Here is a 20,474-nt window from a genome sequence, read left to right as displayed (position 1 = left end):
TTCTCTGGGGTGTTTTGGGCCTGCTTGACTAGTTTGTTGAGGGACCACTGCTCAGACTCTGCTCACTCTTCTGTCCTGTGAAACTTGAGCATTGTGGAGGCAGTTGCCAGATGTGGTGAGCCAGACAGAGCACCTGTAAGCTCCGGGCATGGTCAACCATGTCAGCTCCTGACGAGGGGTCTATGGCCAGCACATTTTCTGTTGTCCCAGGCACTTGTTATTTAGGTCCTCACGAGCTTTGATTGGTCAGGGCTAGAAGAAGAATCTACAATGGGAGCCAGCAGCCTGAAGTCCTGGTTCCAGTCCAGTTGTCTTGTGCTAAGCCTATCTTCCCTCTTGTGGCCTCTATATCCCCATCTGTGCCTTGGGCGTCTCTACCCTATTTTCAGAAGATGCTTGGGGTTCCAACACCCAACGCTTCATGGTTCTGCAAAGTTAAGGCTGGCAGTCAACCACTGGGAAGCCTCCCTGGCTCCAAGCCCCTTCTAGGGTCAAGGACAAAGGATCTGAGAGAGAGAGAGAAAACTGTTTTGTGACCTCAGCTCTACCAGATTCCAGTCCCTTTAATTTTTTTTTGTCTGCTTACTCCCTTGCCCCCCTCATTGGAATAATAATGGCACAGGCAGGCTTATTTAAAGGGGCTGTAGTTATACAGTAGTAAGAAAGAAAAGTGTATAGATTGGGGAGTGGACAGGAGGCATTGCTATGAATAGAGCCTAAGACCTTGAACATGCTGAACAGGCATTCTGTTCCTCTGCTGAGCTACAACCCCTAGCTTCTGGGTGATCTACAGAGGCGTGCTTCCGTAGGTTCACAGTTGTAGAAGCTGGAAGTCAGGATCTGACAGCTGTACCCAGTGAGGAACACATGCCACTTCTGAACATCACAGGAATTGGGAGCTTCAGGGCTAGCCTGGCCTCAGGAAGAGTAATCCGTTTGTGAGGGTGGACCCAACACTTCCCACTATGCCCTGCCTCCCTGAGTTGTTGAATTTAATTATGCGTCTAAACCCAGTGTACTCCAGGCACACCCGTAAACTCAGAAGCCTGGAAGTATAGTCGGGAAGATGGCCAGAAGCCAAAGCCAGTACGGACTACACAGTTTCCAGGCAGACCTACAGAAGAAGCAGAGAGGGCCATTTGATGGTCTATCAAAATAGCTGGAACGAAGTTTCCAGTGGATGGATTTGGGCTTGCAGGTCAAGCCATAGCATGAGGGCATTCAGAAGTCTCCCCGCAGCCTTCTGGACTATGTGCCTATGAGGAGCCCCTCCTTCACAAGTATTTAGGTGAGGAAGAGGCCAAAGTGTGACCAAAGAGGACACCTGAGCTCCACAGGCACTGATTCCTCACACCTGAATCGTCTCTGTCCCTGTAGACGGCTTGCAGATAGGGAGGCTGGACAGAGGGCTTCACTCACAGAAAGACCCTCTTACCTCTAGTCCAGGAACTTCCTGTCCTGTCTGGTCTGGTCTAATCCAGTTCCACTGCCCCTACCCCACCCAGGAGTAGGAGTGGGGGTTGGGAGAGACTTTCTGGCCTCTGCCCCAGACCTGTAGAATTCAGTCTGGAACTGGTTAGCTTCAGAGGAAAAAAAGGAGATGTGGAAACACCACCCACCCTCCCCCTGAGGCCAGCAGAATGAATAGAACAGAGGCCCCTTAGACTCCCCATCCACCCAGGCCTCACCACCCTACCTAAAACCACAGTGTGGGCCTAATCCCTTCCTACAAGAACAACTTAGAAAATTTGGAGAAACTGAAGAAATAGTTTTATTTCCACCCCCTCATCCTCACCCTGTAGCATTGGGTGAAGGAAGCAGTTGGAAGGCACTTCCTAGATGCTAATCCCAGGCGGAACTTCTTATCAGCAGTGAATAGTCCTTGCTGTTCACCCTGGCCTGTTATTAGCCACTGCAGAGAAAGTAAGGGACCACCTGTCTGGCTGAACCCCCGCCTTTGGTGAGGTCCCCAGGCCATTGCTGGCTCAGCAGTGGGGGCCTTCTCTGCTCTGTGTTCCTGGAACTTGGTTGAGTGTCTGTTTTTGCTCAGCGGTTGCATCAGAAAGGACAAGTTCTGCCTGCCCTGCCTTGTGACTTTCCCGGGTCTGTCTCCAAGCCTTCTCCTGCCTGACCCGAGAGAATTTCCATCAGCCCTAGGGGCCGATGGCCACAGCCCTCACTGGCTCTCTTGAGGCCTGGACAGCCCAGACAAAGCAGTAGCTCCCACTGTTATGGCCCAGAAAACACTTGGTCAGGAGCCAAGGCTCTTGACAGCTGAGCAGTATGTCCCCTTGCTGACTCCTGAGACACTCTGTCCCCTGGCTGTACAAAGCACCATTTCTGGGAAGGCCAGTGAGCAGCTTTTCAGAGCTCATTGTGGTTCTGGCCACCCTGCCACCCCACTGTAGACACCAGTCTGAGGGTCTGAGGCTGGACAGCAGGAAGCATCTCTATCGGTCCTCATCCTGAGGCCCCTGGCTCTGCTCCCCAGGATGCTCATCTGCCTTTCCTTAGCACCTCTTCATAGACTTTCTTCCAGCATCCAGAGGCTCCAGATCAAAGCTGAAGAAGCAGAAGCACACAAAGTTATCTTCCTAGGACCCTTTGGCCTTCACAGTCCAAAGCCACTCAGGGCCCAAGCCCTGCAGTCTAACAGATGCCCCTCTAGGGTAAACTTAGATCCTGTGACTGGGAACTTTCTAGCCTTTTCCTTCCTCGTGCTAGTGCTGACTCAAACATCCTGGCAGTCTCCTGCCAGCCCACACTAAACACACTAGTACTGCCTGGGAGTGAATTTTAGAGAAAGACTTGAGGGATAAGCCAGCCTGTGAAAGAAAACAGGTAAAAGCTAATCCTGGATTAACTGGAGGCTGGGCCAGGGCTGAGACTGGGCCCACCTCCAAGGTCAGAAATGGGGGAGGAGCAAGGGGAGGGACTGGGCCCTGGGTGGAAGGCACAGACTGGATTTGTTTGGGAGGGTGGAGCATGGGGTTGAATATTTCCTGGGTAGGTAAAGAGTTAAATCCTTCTGGGCCTCAGTCACTGGTCTTTCTCCCCTCCTGAACTTTCTCCTCTCCAGCCCTGGAGCCATCGAGCTGAACCAGCTGAGTCCTGCAGTATTCCCCATGGCCTGCCTGAGTCCCTCACAACTCAAGAAGGTAGGGGCCTGTGGTTTGGAGGGTGCAGACCTCTAGTGACCTTTGAACTACCTCTGACATTTCACAAAGGAGCGAAAGATCCCTGGGTGTCAACCCTAACTTCTGAGAACAAAGCCCAAGAGGGCCAGGTCACAACACCACCTCCCCAGGTGCCATCTCCCCGGTCCAATACAGTGGGGGTTGGGGCTAGGAGATAGAGAGACGACAATTCAGATTCTCTAATCCAGCCAGCCCCAGGGGCCTGGTGATGAAGGCCTGGATAGGGCAGGCCAGTAGCTAGGTCAGCTCATTATGAAAGCCTACTATATCGGGCGTGGACTACGCACAGTTTAAGATAACCACCCACAATCTCATATGGCAGGACTGTTGATGTATTAGATCTGGCCTAGGATCTTTGTTTCAAAGCCCCTCCTGGAGCTGTGGTTGTGGCTTAGCAGTTGAGTGCTTGCTTTACGCTCCAAGATTGGATCCCAACACTCACAACACACACGCAAACACACACCACCACCACACACACACACCCCCACACACATACCACACACACCAACAGACATACACCACACAAGCACACACCACACATACCCCATACATGAAGCATATCCCCCCACACTGCATTATATACAAACACACACACACATACTACACACCACACACACAAACACACTACATATATGCATACCACATATACCACACACCTACATATCAAAACACATATACAAACACATTACACATATCACCACACATAAACATGGCACACTCCACAATACATAAACACACACATACAAACAGACTACACACACATACATATACCACTATTACCACCACCACACACACCACACATCATGCTTACACAGACACTCACACCACACACACACACACCCCATACTCACACACACATCCCATACAAATGCACACACATACACATACCGCACACACTCACATACAAACACATACATATGCATACACACACCACACACACACACTCACACACAAATGCACCCATGTGCACATACACACAGAGACACATACATAAAAGCACACACATACCACACAGACACACACTCATCACCCTAACCCACACGCACTCACACAGACCTACTCTCTTCTGACAGCTGCCACTGCTGCCACAGTTCCCAAATTTGTCTGTGGCTAAATATGTAGTGGAAGTCTGTTTGTCTTTTCCTTCTGTCTCACAGGCTATCTATCGAGGAACAAAGCCCCATGTCAGTATTTTTTTGTACAGTTTGTGCTGAACTTTTGTTCAATTTTTGTGTGGAGGGCCTCCCTGTGTTAACCCTGAGTGCTGGTTTGTTGTTGTGTGTTTGCTCTGGCCTAGAACTCAGTCTGTAGAACAGGCCGCCCTTCAGCTCACAGAGCTCTGTCTGCCTCTGCTTCCTAAGTGCTGGGGTTAAAGGTGTGGGCCACCATGCCTGGCCATGCTTACATCCTTGCTTTCTGTCCCTTACTGTGTTGGTTCTGTTTGTTTTCAGTGCTGGGAACAGAAGCCAGTCCTTGTACATGCTAGCAAGCAGTCGTCTTCTAAGAGGCGCCCCAGTCACACACATAACGTGCCTCAGCACCTTAGGCTAGCCTCAGAATAAAGACACTTGGGGCAAGGTCAGAATAAGGCATCTGTGTTCACAGCCCCTAGCCTCCCCCCACACTCAGGAGAAAGCCAGCAAGGTCCTGCGACTGGGGACTTTCTAACCTTGTCCTTCCTCGTGCTGGTGCTGACTCAAGCTTCCTGGCCGTCTCCTGCCGGCCCACACTGAGTAACGCAATGGAAATAAAATTTCCAATGCATGGGTTTGGGGTTACAGGACAAGCCATAGCATGAGCGCTACTCTCCCTTCTGTCTGCTTCCCTGGCTATCCTCCCCTCACCCTGTGCTCCAGCCCTTCCCAATTTCCCAGTCGTCCAGTGGCCACAGGCTTTGTACATCCTGTTCTCTGTCTTTAATGGTCTTTCCTATCTCTTTGCTTCCCAATGTTCTGCTCTTCCTTTAACCCCTCTTCCTCCAAGCTGCCCATTGACCCCTTCACCTCGTAGATTCTTTGCCTTTAATTCTCAAAACCCTGCCCCTGTCTCCCTGTAAGTCAGTGTGATGTGGGATGGTATGTTTGTCTGATGGTAAGGGATGCATGGGTCTCCTTCACTGGACTATAAATTGTGTGAGGGTGGAGGGTGGCTGGTTCATAATCACATGTCCATCTGCTGAAGCTGTCTCATACTCGGCAATGCTTAGTTGGGATTGGAATAGCCTCTAAAGCCAGCATTAGAAGGCTGAGGCAGGAGGATCTTGAGTGTGAGGCCTCCCTGTCTTGGAACAAATAAAAACAAAACAAGGGAGTTAGGCGGGGTCGGTGGTTATGAGTGCTTCTGCAAGCATGAAGATCGGAGTTCAAATCTCAGCACCCACTCAATGAGCTGCACATGCCTGTAGCTCAGATGGCCAGGGCTCACAGGCTGCCAGTCTAATGAAGAAAACACAGCTCAGGTTCAAGGAGAGCCTCAGAAATAGAAAGTGGAAGAGGGGGGCACTGTATGTCCTCTCCTGATGCCCCTGCACATGTGCACCTGCAGTTCTCACACATGTTCTACACTCACACCTACACATTAACACATAAGTGAGCAAATGTTTCTGTATGTCCCAAACCCATTGGAGGGCAAGAGCAGAGGCAGCTGCCACTTGCCCTTCCTCGCTAAGATGCAAGCAGCCAATACTGACGTCTCCTCACTAAGTACTGGAAGCCCATGTCCAGGATGGGGGACAGAGCCGTGAGCAGGACACTTGATCTTGGTTCAGGTTTGTGGTCCAACATGGATGTAAGGAATGAGCGAGGGCGGAGGGAGCCTGAGTCTTGTCCCTGCTGCAGTTCCAGGAGGACGGGTTTCTGCTGTTGGAAGGATTCTTCACAGCGGATGAGTGTGTGGCCATGCAGCAGAGGATCGGTGAGATCGTGGCTGAGATGGATGTCCCTCTGCACTGCCGGACAGAATTTTCCACCCAGGAAGATGAGCAGCTTCAAACCCAGGCAGGTACCTGGGGCGCTGAGGGTGGGCGTCTGGTTTTGGTGGGTGCTCAGTCTTAGGCAGCAGTCTGGACGGGAGGACCATAAGGCCACACACAGACTTCTGACAAGGGATCAGACCTCAGCCACCCGTATGCCGGGTACCAGGCTAAAGAGCTGTGCTGTATTCCTCCGCACTATGAATTTATAAGGTGGCTATTATTATTCTCGCTTGGCAATGGGAAAAGCTGGGCTTTTCTCTGGGTAATATTATGTTGCTCCAACCACACAGTTTGTAACTGATAGAGACTTGAATCCACCTCTCTGATATCAAATGATGCTGGTCATTGACCTGCTGCAGTTTCTCAAATTCTCTGGTCACAAAGAACTCTCTGTGACCAGAGTGAGCCCTGTGATAGGTCACTCTTGGGTGAGTCATCTCCCAACCAGACTAGGAAGGCCTCTTGCTTCCTCAGACTCAACACAGTTTGGCAGGATAGGTGGATCTTCCAACCAGTTCCCTTAACCCTTCTTAGTCTGAATTTTGTAGTGGTTCAGGCGACAGGGCTCACCTTATACTGATGCCAAGGGGCTTCTGCCATCTGGTGGGCATAAATAGAATTACAGCAGCCAGAAACTGCTTTCTCCCAGAGATGGGAGGAAGGATGAAGTCTTCAGAAAAGGACACATAACAGACTGAGAATTTTTCCAACTAGCAGGACAGACACACTCTAAGGAATGAGAGGGCTAAACCCTGTCCCTTTCCCTAGTTACTTACCGAGAAGACTCTAACAGTCTAACAGTCTTAACAGTCTGGTTGCAGAGGTAGGAATGTTGAAAGAAGAAATGGTGATGTTAGAGATAGGGCTCATTGGCTGCACTTCCAGAGGACCAAGGTTCAATTCCCAGCTTCCAGTTCCCACATGGTAGCTCATGTACTTCCAGTTCCAGGGGCCCAATACTCATACAGATATACATGTGGGCAAAACACCAATGCATACAACACAGGACACAGAGGCAGGCGAATCTCAGTGAGTTCTAGGCTGGTCACTCTACAAAGTGAGTTCTAGGATAGCCAGGGTACAGAGGAATTGTGTCGCAAAAAAAAAAATCAAAAACAAATGAAAAAGGATGAGGAGGAAGAAGAAGAGGAGGAGGAAGAAGAAGAAGTGGAGATGGTGGCATGGTTTGGGGTACTGGGAATTGAACCTGGGTTTTCTTCCTTCCTTCCTTCCTTCCTTCCTTCCTTCCTTCCTTCCTTCCTTCCTTCCTTCCTTCCTTCCTTCCTTCCTTCCTTCCTTCCTTTCTTTCTTTCTTTCTTTCTTTCTTTTTTTTTTTTTTTTTTTTTTTTTTTTTTTTTTTTTTTTTTTTTTTGGTTTTTCGAGACAGGGTTTCTCTGTATAGCCCTGGCTGTCCTGGAACTCACTTTGTAGACCAGGCTGGCCTCGAACTCAGAAATCCGCCTGCCTCTGCCTCCCGAGTGCTGGGATTAAAGGCGTGCGCCACCACGCCCGGCTTCTTTCTTTCTTTCTTTCTTTCTTTCTTTCTTTCTTTCTTTCTTTCCATTTTTTTTTCTGAGACAGGGTTTCTCTGTAGAGCCCTGACTGTCCTGGAACTCACTCTGTAGACCAGGCTGGCCTCGAACTCAGAAATCTGCCTGCCTCGGCCTCCTGAGTGCCAGGGAAAACCTGTCTTGAGAAAAAAAAAATAGGCACAACCACCTGCTAATGTAAGTTTTCTTCATATGTTTAAGGCTAGGTAAACTTGTTCAACTGGCAGGTGTAACAGTGACTTCTTGCTGTAACAAAACCTGGCCATCAGAAGGAGGATTGGTTGATTGGGCTCCCTGGTTCAGATGGTTCAGTCCATGGTCACGTAGCTTTGCTGCAGAATATTTAATCACAGTGTAAACCCGGAGATTGTGTTGTTTACTGGAAAAAAAACTATTTCTAGTTGTGATGTGGCTCAGCCCTTAGCACATAGTTTTATTCCCTCTGACTAGAATATAGACACGCCCTTAATACACACCTTTAATCCCCCAAGATGAAGGTAAAATTTGTAGAAGGAAGTACCCATATTTGAAAGTGATGTCTAATTGAGTAGCAGACAAAGTGATGAATCAGAGAAAGATTAGACAGAACAGAATATGCACAACTCTCACGAGGACAGGCTGCTTAGGAGTGAGCAGTACAAAGAGAAGAAGGAAGCAAGTTTTTGTTGTTGGTTTTTTTTTTTGGTTTTGTTTTTTCGAGACAGGGTTTCTCTGTGTAGCCCTGGCTGTCCTGGAACTCACTTTGTAGACCAGGCTGGGATTAAAGGCGTGCACCACCACACCCGGCTGAAGGAGGCAGTTTTGGGTTGAAGAGAGAACAAGCCAGACACAGGTGAAGACAGAAGAGCCAGACAGTAAGAAGGAGCTGGAAGATTCGAACCTATTGCCAAAGCTAGTATGAGGTCAAGCAGAGCAATTCAGTCAAAGGCCAAGGGAGGTGCCAGATTGAATGGGTCAGCTTGGGGAGGGGTTAATTCGGCTGAGTTGAGCCAGCCAGAGCTCAGAGAGAACAAGAAAGGGTGCGCTTATTCAGCAGCAAGTCTCAGAGGCTGAAAACATCCTAGGCCTAGATCAGATTGCATGGCGGCTAGAGGCTTCTGGGACTAGGCCTAGGTGAGCAGACATAGAGGAGCAAACCTCTGAGACGACAATTATTTAGGCGAATAAAAACTACTTTTATTATGGCTTCATGACCTTGGGCCTGGGGTGAGACAGCGTTGTGGCAGAGGGTCAATGATGAGGCAGAGGTGCTCACCTCACAGCAGCTGGGAAGCAGAGAGGGTGCAGAGGAAGGGTTCTGTGGCAAGACGAACCCTTCCTTCAAAGCCTCACCCCAGTGACCTACTTCCTCCAACAAGGCCCAAGCTCCCAAGAATCCCCCCAGCCGTGAGCTCATCAATGGACTAATGCAGCAGCCAAGTTAGTATCTTCCTATGTAGTGATCACCACAGCTGGGGACCAAGCCTCCAATACATGACTCTTTTGGGAAGACACTTTTGTATATACACTGAAAGAACTGCTTAGATGTATTAAAAGCATTTTGTTGTTGTTGTTGGCCCAACAACAGTAAACTGCTTGCCAAACTAGGATGGGGACTTGAATTCAATCCCCAAGACCCCATTTAAAAACCACTGGGGTGGGCTGGTGAGATGGCTCAGTGGGTAAGAGCACCCGACTGCTCTTCCAAAGGTCCAGAGTTCAAATCCCAGCAACCACATGGTGGCTCACAACCATCCGTAACGAGATCTGGCGCCCTCTTCTGGAGTGTCTGAAGACAGCTACAGTGTACTTACACATAATAAATAAATAAATCTTTAAAAAAAAAAACCACTGGGGTATACCCCTGTAGTCCTACTGCTGGAGACAGGGAGGCAGATGGATTCTTAGGGCTTCCTGGCTGGCTAGCCTAGCCTACTTAGTGAATCTTAGGTCAGTAAGAGACCCTGTCTCAATGAAAACAGTGTAGATGGCCCTGGAAGAATGTCACCTAAGGTTGTCCTCTGCTCCATACCAGTACAATATACAAAAGGCATTCTTTTATTTTGGGGGGGGGTGTTTCAAGACAGGGTATCTATGTATAGTCCGGGCTGTCCTGGAACTCACTCTGTAGACCAGGCTGGCCTCAAACTCAGAAATCCGCCTGCCTCTGCCTCCCAAGTGCTGGGATTAAAGGCGTGCGACACCACACCTGGCTACAAAAGGCATTCTTGATCTACAAGATTTTCAATTTAGGGGTTGGGGAGATGGTTCAGTGGGTAAGAGCACTGACTACTCTTCTGAAGGTCCTGAGTTCAAATCCCAGCAACCACATGGTGGCTCACAACCATCTGTAAAGGGATCTGATGCCCTCTTCTGGTGTGTCTGAAGACAGCTACAGTGTACTTACATATAATAAGTACATATAATAAATAAATCTTAAAAAAAGAAAAAAAGATTTCAACTTAGATAAACGTATCCTGTCAAAGCTCCATGGTAACTTAAGGAGCATCTGTAATAAGAGATGTTCAGGAAATTCCAGTTTGTGGCTTTAGGCACCTGGAATTCTAGCTGACTGTCTGTACCACAGTGGCCATGTTTGAGAAGCCCCCAGGAGACATCTGTAGTCCTGTGTGGGTAGGTAGCTCCTGATCCTGCCCTGCTCTGTCACTCAGCTCTTCTCTTGTCCCTCCTATGTCCCCTCCACAGGGCAAGACAGACTACTTCTTGAGCAGCGGTGACAAGATCCGATTCTTCTTTGAAAAAGGCGTTTTTGATGAGAAAGGTTTGGGGACATGAGGGTTAGTGGGCTGGGTTAGGGTGGCTAACTCCTGAGGCTGGGAGAAGCTGAGATCAGCTGCCTGATGGAAGCCAGATCCCAGGTCTTCTGCCTTTGTCTGTTTTTTATACCACAGGAAATTTCTTGGTCCCTCCTGAGAAATCTATCAACAAAATTGGCCATGGTAAGCAGGGGCCTGGGAGTGCAGAAAAGCAAGTAGGGTAACCGAGATCTGAAGAGTTTAGGAGACTTACGACCAAATGCTACCATAAGATGGCAGTTAGGTGGGTGGTAGTGGTTCTCAGGAAACAGAGGCAGACAGATCTCTGAGTTCAAGGCCAGCCTGGTCTATAGAGAGAGTTCCAGGACAACAAGGACCACATAGAGAAACCCTGTGTCAACAAAACAAAACAAAATAAAAAGATGGCATTGGCCACATGGCTCTGGCTACAGGCTCTCCTCTGCCTCAGTCTTCTGCATCCTTTGATGTTGATCACTGGTGAGCCCCAGCTGAGAAAGGGGTCCACTTGTGTGGCTCCCAAGATGGGCAGTGCCGGTTCTTCTACTTTCTACTGCCTGCTCTGGGAATGATCCCTAGCCATTGGGGTTCTGGCTCCATTTACTTCCTAGAGTTTCTTGCTCTCTTTTAAAAGATGTATGTATATATTTTATGTATATGAGTACACTGTAGCTGTACAGATGGTTGTGAGCCATCATGTGGTTGCTGGGAATTCAACTCAGGACCTCTGCTTGCTCTGGTCTAGCTTGCTCCGGCCCAAAGATTTATTTGTTTATTTATATGTAAGTACACTGTAGCTGACTTCAGACACACCAGAAGAGGGCGTCAGATCCCATTATAGGTGGCTGTGAGTCACCATGTGGTTGCTGGGATTTGAACTCCCGACCTTTGGAAGAGCAGTCAGTACTCTTAACCACTGAGCATCTCTCCAGCCCTCCTGGAGTTTTTTTAAGGGACACCTGATATGACACCCCAGTTCTTATTCTAAGACTTCCAAGTCAAGTGTGCAAACTCTTACCTTTTTCTCAGGATGACACATTACAATTTATTTTTACTTTTTTAAAAAAAAGATTTATTTATTTTTATGTATGTGAGTATACTGTCACTCTCTTCAGATCACATTTCAGATGGTTGTGAGCCACCATGTGGTTGCTGGGAATTGAACTCAGGACCTCTGGAAGAGCAGCCAGTGCTCTTAACTGCTGAACCATCTCTTCAGCTCCTTAGACTCTTTTTTTTTTTTTTTTAAGGATTTCTTTATTTATTTTATGTATATGAGTACACTGTCTCTGTCTTCAGACACACCCAGAAGAGGGCGTCAGATCCTATTATTGATGGTTGTGAGCCACCATGTGGTTGCTGGGATTTGAACTCAGAACCTCTAGAAGAGCAGTCAGTGCTCTTAACCCCTGAGCCATCTCTCCAGCCCTCCTTAGACTCTTTTTTTGTTTGTTTGTTTGGTTTGGTTTTTTTCGAGACAGGGTTTCTCTGTGTAGCCCTGGCTGTCCTGGAACTCACTTTGTAGACCAGGCTGGCTTCGAACTCAGAAATCCGCCTGCCTCTGCCTCCTGAGTGCTGGGATTAAAGGCGTGTGCCACCACTCCTGACTTAGACTCTTTTTTAAATAAAGCATCTTTTTAGTCTTCCCCATTCCCTGCTCCCTCTGTGTGTGTTGAGAACTGGCTGGAATGAGAGTGTGTCCGCAGGAGTGTGCCCTGGAGAACTGGCTGGAGTGGGAGTGTGTCCGCATGAGTGTTCTGTGGAGGACGTTTGGAGGTCCGAGGACAACCTGGAGGGGACGCTTCTTTCTCTGTGCTGTGAACTTGGGTTGTCAGGCTTGGTGGCAGGTACATTCACCCACTGAGTCATCTCACTGGCTCTCTGTTTTTTCTTTGTCTAATCCAGGCTAGCCTGGAACTCACAAACCTACTGCTTCAGCCTCCCTAGTGTGGGGACTATAAGGTATTCACCATAATACCTAGTTCACCATTAGCATTTCAAAATATATATTTCATGATCATTAAATATGTGAACTTTTTGTTTTGTAATAGCAGTTGCAGATGCTTATGATGAGGGATCATCTCGGTAGGATCTGGGCTGCTGTCGCACACTCCTTAGCCCACCAAGCCCTAGAGCATCTCTGGGGACACAGCTGTTCTTCTCACCCCACTTTATAGAGAGGAGACTGAGGCTTGCAGGGAGGACTATCTGGGTTCTCACAGCCTCAGTGACAGTCCTGAGATTGCTATAAGAGACAGGTCCTTCTGAATCTATGAGGTATGGGGAGTCAGGGCTGGGATGGGTTTTCCAGGGGCCAGAGGGTCCCGAATGAGGTTGCAGGCAGACCAGAGATATAGCTCAGTTGGTGGAGTGTTTGTATAGTACACATAAAGGCCAGGGTTTAATCCCTAGCAGAGTATGAATCAGGCATGGTGGACTGTGGCTTCAATGGCAGCACTCAGGGGTTGGAGGCAGGAGGATGGGAAGTTCAAGGTCATCTTCTAGTACAGAGTAAGTTCAAGCTATCCTGGGCAACACGAGACCCTGTTGAAAAAGCATAATAAAAGAAGGAAGGAATAAGGCCCTGGACAGAGTAAGGTCAAGGTGTCTGTGTCCCCTTTACTTAGCTATAAACAAGCATAAAGTTTCAAATACATGAGAATTCCCAAATGAGGCCTGACTTTAGTGTCCAGGGTGTAGGAGGGATACGCAGGGGCTGAGGCTAGCCCATGAACCCATCTCTGGTCCATAGCTCTGCATGCCCATGACCCCGTCTTCAGGAGCATCACACATTCTCCCAAGGTGCAGGTGAGTGGGTGCTGGAGGGGAGGGTGGGGAGGTGTGAGGGGCACATAGGAATGATCAGGCTGGTGGCATGTGGCTTTCATCTTCTAGGCTTTGGTTAGAAGTCTGGGCCTCCAGATGCCAGTGGTGGTGCAGAGCATGTATATCTTTAAGGTGAGCTCCGCAGCCTTCTCTAACTCAGTTTCCCCCTGTAAGATGGAAGACTGTTCATACACAGCTTGATCTTACAATAAATAGACCAGGAACTGCTGGAGTTGACTAGGTTGTGGGGAGGGCACGTAGGCTGGCCTCTGGCTAAGGTGCTGGGTGCTGCACAGATGCTCAGGAAAACCTGTTTAAAAGAAGCCAAGGGAACCCTGCGCTCCCTGTTCTGCTCTCAGCTCTCAAGGGCCACCTCGGTGCTACCTTGTCAAAGAAACTCTTGTCTAAATCTCTATGCTGCCCTCCTAGACTGAGCGCACAGTAGGTACTCAGTGCTCATGCAGTGTTGGAGGACCTACAAGACTCAGATCCAGCCCTCTCCTCCACTCTCACCACATCCTTGCCCTCTCTTGCAGCAACCTCACTTTGGTGGCGAAGGTGAGCTGAGACTAGGCCGCTGTGCTGTGGGGGCCATCAAAGGCCTCGGGCTGGAGATGGGACATCAGTGGCCATCCGGTGTTTGAAAGGAGGAAAAACACTTCTCTCAGAGTCTGTGGGATGGGCAAGAACCTGAGCCAGGAAGGAATAACCACCTTCCATCCCTGCCAGTAGATTGCGGAAGGGTCCCTAGAACCCTTGGCACAGTGCTCCCAATTCCAATGGCAAACTTAGCTGGTTGTAACCAGAACCCTCAGTCCTCCCTGAGATATTCTTGCTTTTGTTTTTGTTTGAGAAAGGGTTTCTCTGTAGCCAGCCTGGTCTACAGAGTGAATTCCAGGACAGCTAGGGCTACACAGAGAAACCCTGTCTCAAAAGAACAAAAACCAACCAACTAACCAACCAACCAACTAACCAACCAACCAACCAACTAACCAACCAACCAACCAAGAACAAACAAGCCAGTGTTAATTCTGCCTGAGGTGGTGGCGCGCTCCTTTTACCCCAGCACCATAGCACTCCAGGAGGCAGAGACATTTATTTATTTGTTTGTTTGTTTTTTGTTTTTTGAGACAGGGTTTCTCTGTATAGCCATGGCTGTCCTGGAACTTACTTTGTAGACCAGGCTGGCCTCGAACTCAGAAATCTGCGTGCCTCTGCCTCCCAAGTGCTGGGATTAAAGGCGTGCACCACCACTGCCTGGTCCGAGACATTTATTTTTGATAACACTGTTTCCCAGATCACTCAGCATATGATTGCAGATAGAAGGAGTTTTGGGGCTCCACGGTGGAGCTCAGATGCCTCTGCTGCCCCACTCACATGCAGCCCTGTGCTTGGCACAAGCTCAGGTCTGACTCCTTGTGACCAGCCTTCCACACAGCACCAAAGGGCCCCTCCCAGGGTAACATTGGGGATTTCAAAGTCCCTATGGATGCTTATAAGAATGAAGGTGATACTTGTTACTGTAGCCTGAGCTCCTCCCAGAGCATCTCCATCCAGCATTGGACTGGCATCATCACAGGGGGCTTTAAACAGTGGATGCAAATGGACAGGGGCTGTGTCTCCTGACTTGTAAGAGAGAATACTAGTGCCTGTGACAAGCCTATAATCCCAGCTTCTCAGGAGTCACTAGCATTGGCAACTTACTGAGAAGACCCTATCTCAAAACAAGGGTAAAGAAGGCTAGGGCTATATGTCAGTGCGAGAACACCTACCTAGCATGCAAATATGGGTGCTGTCTGGGTCTAGTGGCACAAAACTGTAGTCCAGTCCAGGAGGATGAAACAGGATTGTGAGTTTCAGGCTAACCTGAACTACATGTCTAGACCATGTCACAAAACAAAACAGAGGGAAGAAATGTAGTGGCTTGGTCATTCATAGTTGGTGCCACTGCTCTGCTTATGTTCCCAGCTTATCCTGGGGTGGGCCTTTGGTGATTCAAACCTGCTTACCCCTGGTTAACGGAGGCTTTAGCAGGGCAGTGGTGGTGTGTGCCTTTAATCCCAGCACTCAGGAGACAGAGGATGGAGGATTTCTGAGTTCAGGGCAGCCAGAGCTACACAGAGAAAGAAATCCTGTCTCCGAAAAGCAGATAAGAATGGTGGTCTCCATGATGTGGCTGGTTAAACTTAGCTACTTTTTAAAAAAAAAGCATTACAAGGCTGGCCTTGTGCTGAGCAACTTTTAAAAAGATTATATATGGGGTTGGAGAGATGGCTCATCAGTTAAGAGCACCAACTGCTCTTCCAGAGGTCCTGAGTTCAATTCTCAGCAACCACATGGTGGCTCACAACCATCTGTAATGGGATCCGATGCCCTCTCTGGTGTGTCTGAAGACAGCTACAGTGTACTTATATAAGTAAAATATTTGTTAAAAATTATTATATATGTTTTATGTAAATGTGTGCTCTGTCTGCATGTACTTCTGCACACCAGAAGTGGACACCATAATGAGTGGGATAATCCTACTCAATGCACATTTCTGTTTCCAAGAGAAAAATGACAATTAAATATTAAAAGTAACACGCTTGCCTCTTTGACCCTCAGTGTTCCCAGATAGAAGGCAATCAGATCCCATTACAGATGGTTGTGAGCCACCATGTGGTTTCTGGGAATTGAACTCAGGACCTCTGGGCAGCCTGTGCCTATACCATCAAATCAAATCTCCAGCTGTCTGTCCTGTACTAGGTAATTTTAGCAGGTCATCCAACTGATCTCTAGCAGGCCTTTGAAGCAGGTTGGAACCACTCTACAGTGAAGAGGTGGAAACCTTCAGAGGTGCAGTCTTTGCTTAGAGCTTATGGGCCAGGCAGTGGTGAGACTCTTGACTGGAGATGGATAGGCTAACCCTGGAAGGACATGGAATGAGAGCCTGCCTGGCCAGGATAAGGTGAGGCCTGGCCAAAGGCCTTGTACCTTACTTCTGGCTGGGTCTCCTAGTCTCCCCTCACCAGGATGCTACCTTCCTCTACACGGAGCCCCTAGGCCGAGTGCTGGGCCTGTGGATTGCGATGGAGGATGCCATGCTGGAGAACGGTTGCCTCTGGTTCATCCCTGGCTCCCATACCCGTGAGGACACTATTTATGCTTTCCCACCCATCTCCAGGGAAAGGGACATACACAAAGAGTGACTAAAGGCTCCATGTTGGTCCACAGATGGGGTGTCAAGAAGGATGATTCGAGCCCCTTCAGACTCTGGGCCTGGTACCAGCTTCCTCGGGTCAGATCCAGTCTGGGCTAGCAACCTCTTTGTGCCTTTGCCAGTGAGGAGAGGTAGGTGAGGTGCAGGTGGCCATGCATAGTGTTCTGTGTTTGCCCAGCTCCCTGCATACAAAGGCTCCCTGTGGTGCCTGCCATCTGAGGGCCTTGAAATTGGAGAATGGTTGGTGGTGGCACAGTATGGGGCTTGGATGTCAGCAGCGGTGTGCTTCCAGCAGGTTCTTTAAGATCAGACTAAAGTTCTTGACGGACCATTTCTTGAAGTAGACGCTTGCCTCTTTGACCCTCAGTGTTCCCAGATAGAAGGCAATCAATGCAGGTTGATTACAGGGAACGTATGAGGCGCACAGTGTTCCTTGTGTGTTGGCAGGTAGTGCCTGGTTTTCCTTATGGTAAGGGGATACTTGATGCCAACTCAGTCTATCTAGGGAAGGGGAGCCCCCCACCCCCAGCTTTTGAGGCATGGTTTCCCGCCTGCCTCTGCCTTCCAAGTACTGGGATTGATTTAAAGACTTGCCCTGCCACACCTGGCCTGCGAAGGCCCTCCATAAAGCTTCCCATGGCAGGTCACTGTGGAAAAGACTTGATGCCACAGGAACCTCTGTCTAACAGCATGGCCTCAGCTCCGGGAGGGAGCACGAGTGACAGCCCGAGTTCCTAAGGAAAGGAACGGACACGTCTCCCTTTGCGGAAGGAAGGAGGGCTATGTTCCTTTGTTCCTTATTCCCTTGGGAAGAAGACTGCTTGCCACGGGGTTGGTGGGGACTTGCTAGTAACTGTGTGGTATTCCCCAAGGGGGTCTGGTTCTGATCCATGGAGAAGTGGTGCATAAGAGTGAGCAGAACCTTTCCGGCCACTCCCGCCAGGCCTACACTGTCCACATCATGGAGGCTGCCGGCACTGTCTGGAGCCCAGGGAATTGGTAGGTACCAAGGTTGGTATGTGCCCCAGAGAGCCTCCCAAGAAGACCCTTTAGGCTAGGCACAGTGATCCCTTAAGCCCAAAATTGTAGTGACAGCTTTGTAGGTTTTTTTTTTTTTTTCTGAGACAGGGTTTCTTTGTGTAGTCCTGGCTGTCCTGGAACTCACTCTGTAGACCAGGCTGGCCTCTAACTCAGAAATCCACCTGCCTCTACCTCCCAAGTGCTGGGATTAAAGGTATGCGCCACCATGCCTGGCTAGCTTTGTAGTTTTATGGGAATATATTTGTTTTAATCCCAGGTATACGATATGAGGCTACTTCAGACTGTCCTCAGCAGCTAACTATAATTTGCTTTGTGTTCTAGCAGGGTCATGATTTTGCCAGCATCAGTTAGTTTCTGTGATTATGTGACACTGGGGATTCTGGGGACTTTTCAGAGAGTCTATAAATGCTAGGGCCTTAAGAGGCAGGTGAGTTGGTCTTGGTTTGTTAAGAAGAAAAAACCCAGTACTTGGGAGGCAGAGACAGGCAGATTTCTGAGTTTGAGGCCAGCCTGGTCTACAGAGTGAGTTTCAGAACAGCCAGGGCTGCACAGAGAAACCCTGTCTCAAACAAACAAACAAACAAACAAACAAACAAACAAACACACACAAGAAGAAGAAGAAGAAGAAGAAGAAGAAGAAGAAGAAGAAGAAGAAGAAGAAGAAGATCACAAATTAGATATCTTGATGGTGAAGATCAAATTGCTCCAAAGAACTTGATTAGCTAATCAGCAGGAAGTAATTTAATGATAAGGTCACCCCTTTTCCCCTATTTTTTTCTCCTATGTAGGGTTAGGGGGTTAGGGTGGACATGGGTGGAAGAAAGAACTCATAAAGTAGCCAAAGTCCAGCTGCAGCACCTTTTGCACTCTCTGCAGGCTCCAGCCCACGCCCGAGCTGCCCTTTCCACCACTCTACAGCTAAAGGCCCTGGCAGGACAGGGCAGGTCCCCAAGGGATGCTGACAACACGAGGCTATCTGGCTGCAACTCAAGGGCACGTCTTCCTCTATGGGCTTTCTTTCTGTTGGTGTCTGTGATCTTGGTCCAGCAGACAGGGAGCCAAGAAGTAAAAATGAGGGCAGGAGCCCAGGCTGCACGAGGGTCTTCTTCAAAATTTTCTCTCTCTATACCTTTCCGTCCCAACCCAGCTTTCTGAAGTGGCTGCTTAGCCATGCAAGGATTGTGTTTGAGCCTCAGTTTTCTCTTGGATGGATGTTACTGTGTAAGGCATTGAATAAAAACGACTTAAAATATACTTTATATGTATGGGTACTTTGTCTGTATATATGTCTGCACCACACGTTTGCAGTGCCTGTGAAGGTCAGAAGAGGGTGTTGGATCCCCTAGAGCTGGAATTGCAGGTGGTGTGAGCTGCCTGGTGCCTGCTGGGAATTGTGCACTTGTCTGTAAGAGCAGCCAGTGTTCTTAACTGCTGAGGCCTCTTTGGCTCACAAAATGACTTTCTCTATCCATCGTTCTCTCACTAAAGCCCTGCAGAAAGCCATCAAGGGCACTCCACCGTGCTTGGTGTGGTGACACATAACAATAGTGAGCAACAACATTCAGTGGGAACTCACCACTCAGCTTTATCTCCTAGTCCTTACAAGAAGAGAGTCTCTGCAATGTGTATGCATCAAGGACTAGAGACCAGCAAAGGTCAAGTGACCTACTCAGGTCACACAAATACCCAGTCCCCTTCAGGCCTGAGTGTCTAACCTCCAACCTCTTTCTCCTCTTTAGGAAAGGAGAAAGAACCCTGGAGCTAGGAATCCAGGCTCTGGTCTTTCTGGGCCTGGATCTCAGGCCAGGGCCTTCCTTTCTTAGGGCCTTGTAATACTGTTTAACAAAGTCAATGAAGGCCTGCCGGTCACTCTTGAGCTAGTGTGCTTAGCAACACCTTCCAGAACTACTAGGTCCCACTACTGCTTAGTGGAGCACTGGCCAGATACTGCAAACAGAGGAATCAGCAGACTGGGATCACAGATGCACTGGTCTTGGCTTTGTTTTGTTTTTAAGGACAAGGCCCTGGGCCCCATATCATACACCAGCATCACGCCATCATACATACCTTTTCTTTCTGTTTCTGGAGACAGGGTTTCTTTCTGTATCTTTGGCTGTCTTTTTTTTTTTTTTTTTTTTTTGGTTTTTCGAGAGGGTTTCTCTGTATATCCCTGGCTTTCCTGGAACTCACTTTGTAGACCAGGCTGGCCTCGAATTCAGAAATCTGCCTGCCTCTGCCTCCCGAGTGCTGGGATTAAAGGCATATGCCACCATGCCCGGCTGCTTTGGCTGTCTTGGAACTCCCTCTGTAGACTAGGCTGGCTTTGAACTCACAGAGATCTACCTGCCTCTGCCTACTGAGCTCTGGGATCCAAGGCATGTGCCACCACTGCCCAGTCCACATACTTTACACTTGAGGTTTTCAAGCTTTCTTCAGTAAGTGGGTTAGAGTTAGGTTAGGTTAGGGTTATTGGCAACAATTGGCTTGCACTGCTGGCTGGGCTCCTTCCCTCTTTGTGTGGTGGAAGTGAAGATGCAGGACCTTGCACACATTGGGCCAATGCTTAGTCATGGAGCCATTTGGCAACTTCCCATTCTTTTCTTTCTTTTTCTTTCTTTCTTTCTTTCTTTCTTTCTTTCTTTCTTTCTTTCTTTCTTTCTTTCTCTTTCTTTCTTTCTTTCTTTCTTTCTTTCTTTCTTTCTTTCTTTCTTTCTTTCTTTCTTTCTTTCTTTCTTTCTAAGATTTATTTTATGTTAGTACACTGTCACTGTCTTCAGACACACCAGAAAAGGGCATCGGATCCCATTACAGGTGGTTGTGAGACACCATGTGGTTGCGAGCCACCATGTGGTTGCTGGGAATTGAACTCAAGACCTCTGGAAGAGCAGTCAGTGCTCTTAACTGCTAAGCCCT

General features: G+C 48.7%; 1 protein-coding gene and 1 long non-coding RNA gene across 4 annotated transcripts; both read left to right on the top strand.

The window, feature by feature from the left end:
- The first annotated feature begins 2,948 nt into the window (after nucleotides 1–2,948).
- Nucleotides 2,949–18,815, top strand: Phyhd1 (phytanoyl-CoA dioxygenase domain containing 1). 3 transcript variants are annotated; one of them, XM_085835043.1, is made up of 11 exons: nucleotides 2,949–3,158; nucleotides 6,035–6,193; nucleotides 10,407–10,482; nucleotides 10,613–10,660; nucleotides 13,248–13,303; nucleotides 13,391–13,453; nucleotides 13,858–13,879; nucleotides 16,319–16,447; nucleotides 16,535–16,651; nucleotides 17,393–17,519; nucleotides 18,438–18,815. In XM_085835043.1, the coding sequence occupies exons 1-11, from the start codon at nucleotides 3,126–3,128 to the stop codon at nucleotides 18,481–18,483; spliced, it is 876 nt and encodes a 291-aa protein (XP_085691169.1). In that variant the 5' UTR covers nucleotides 2,949–3,125; the 3' UTR covers nucleotides 18,484–18,815. The 3 variants fall into 3 exon arrangements, with proteins under 3 accessions (XP_085691169.1, XP_021011206.1, XP_021011207.1); XM_021155547.3 differs by having other exon boundaries at nucleotides 17,393–17,531; XM_021155548.3 differs by lacking the exon at nucleotides 10,613–10,660.
- On the top strand, nucleotides 10,667–12,728 carry LOC147005950 (uncharacterized). Its single transcript, XR_015046555.1, has 2 exons — nucleotides 10,667–12,457; nucleotides 12,547–12,728. It is a non-coding gene; the product is annotated as an uncharacterized LOC147005950 (long non-coding RNA).
- Nucleotides 18,816–20,474: the final 1,659 nt, after the last annotated feature.

The sequence above is a fragment of the Mus caroli genome, unplaced genomic scaffold (genome assembly GCF_978045245.1).
Source record: "Mus caroli unplaced genomic scaffold, Mus_caroli_1 scaffold_2, whole genome shotgun sequence".
In the NCBI taxonomy this organism is placed as follows: Eukaryota; Metazoa; Chordata; class Mammalia; order Rodentia; family Muridae; genus Mus; species Mus caroli.
This window is presented reverse-complemented; position numbering and strand designations above follow the sequence as displayed.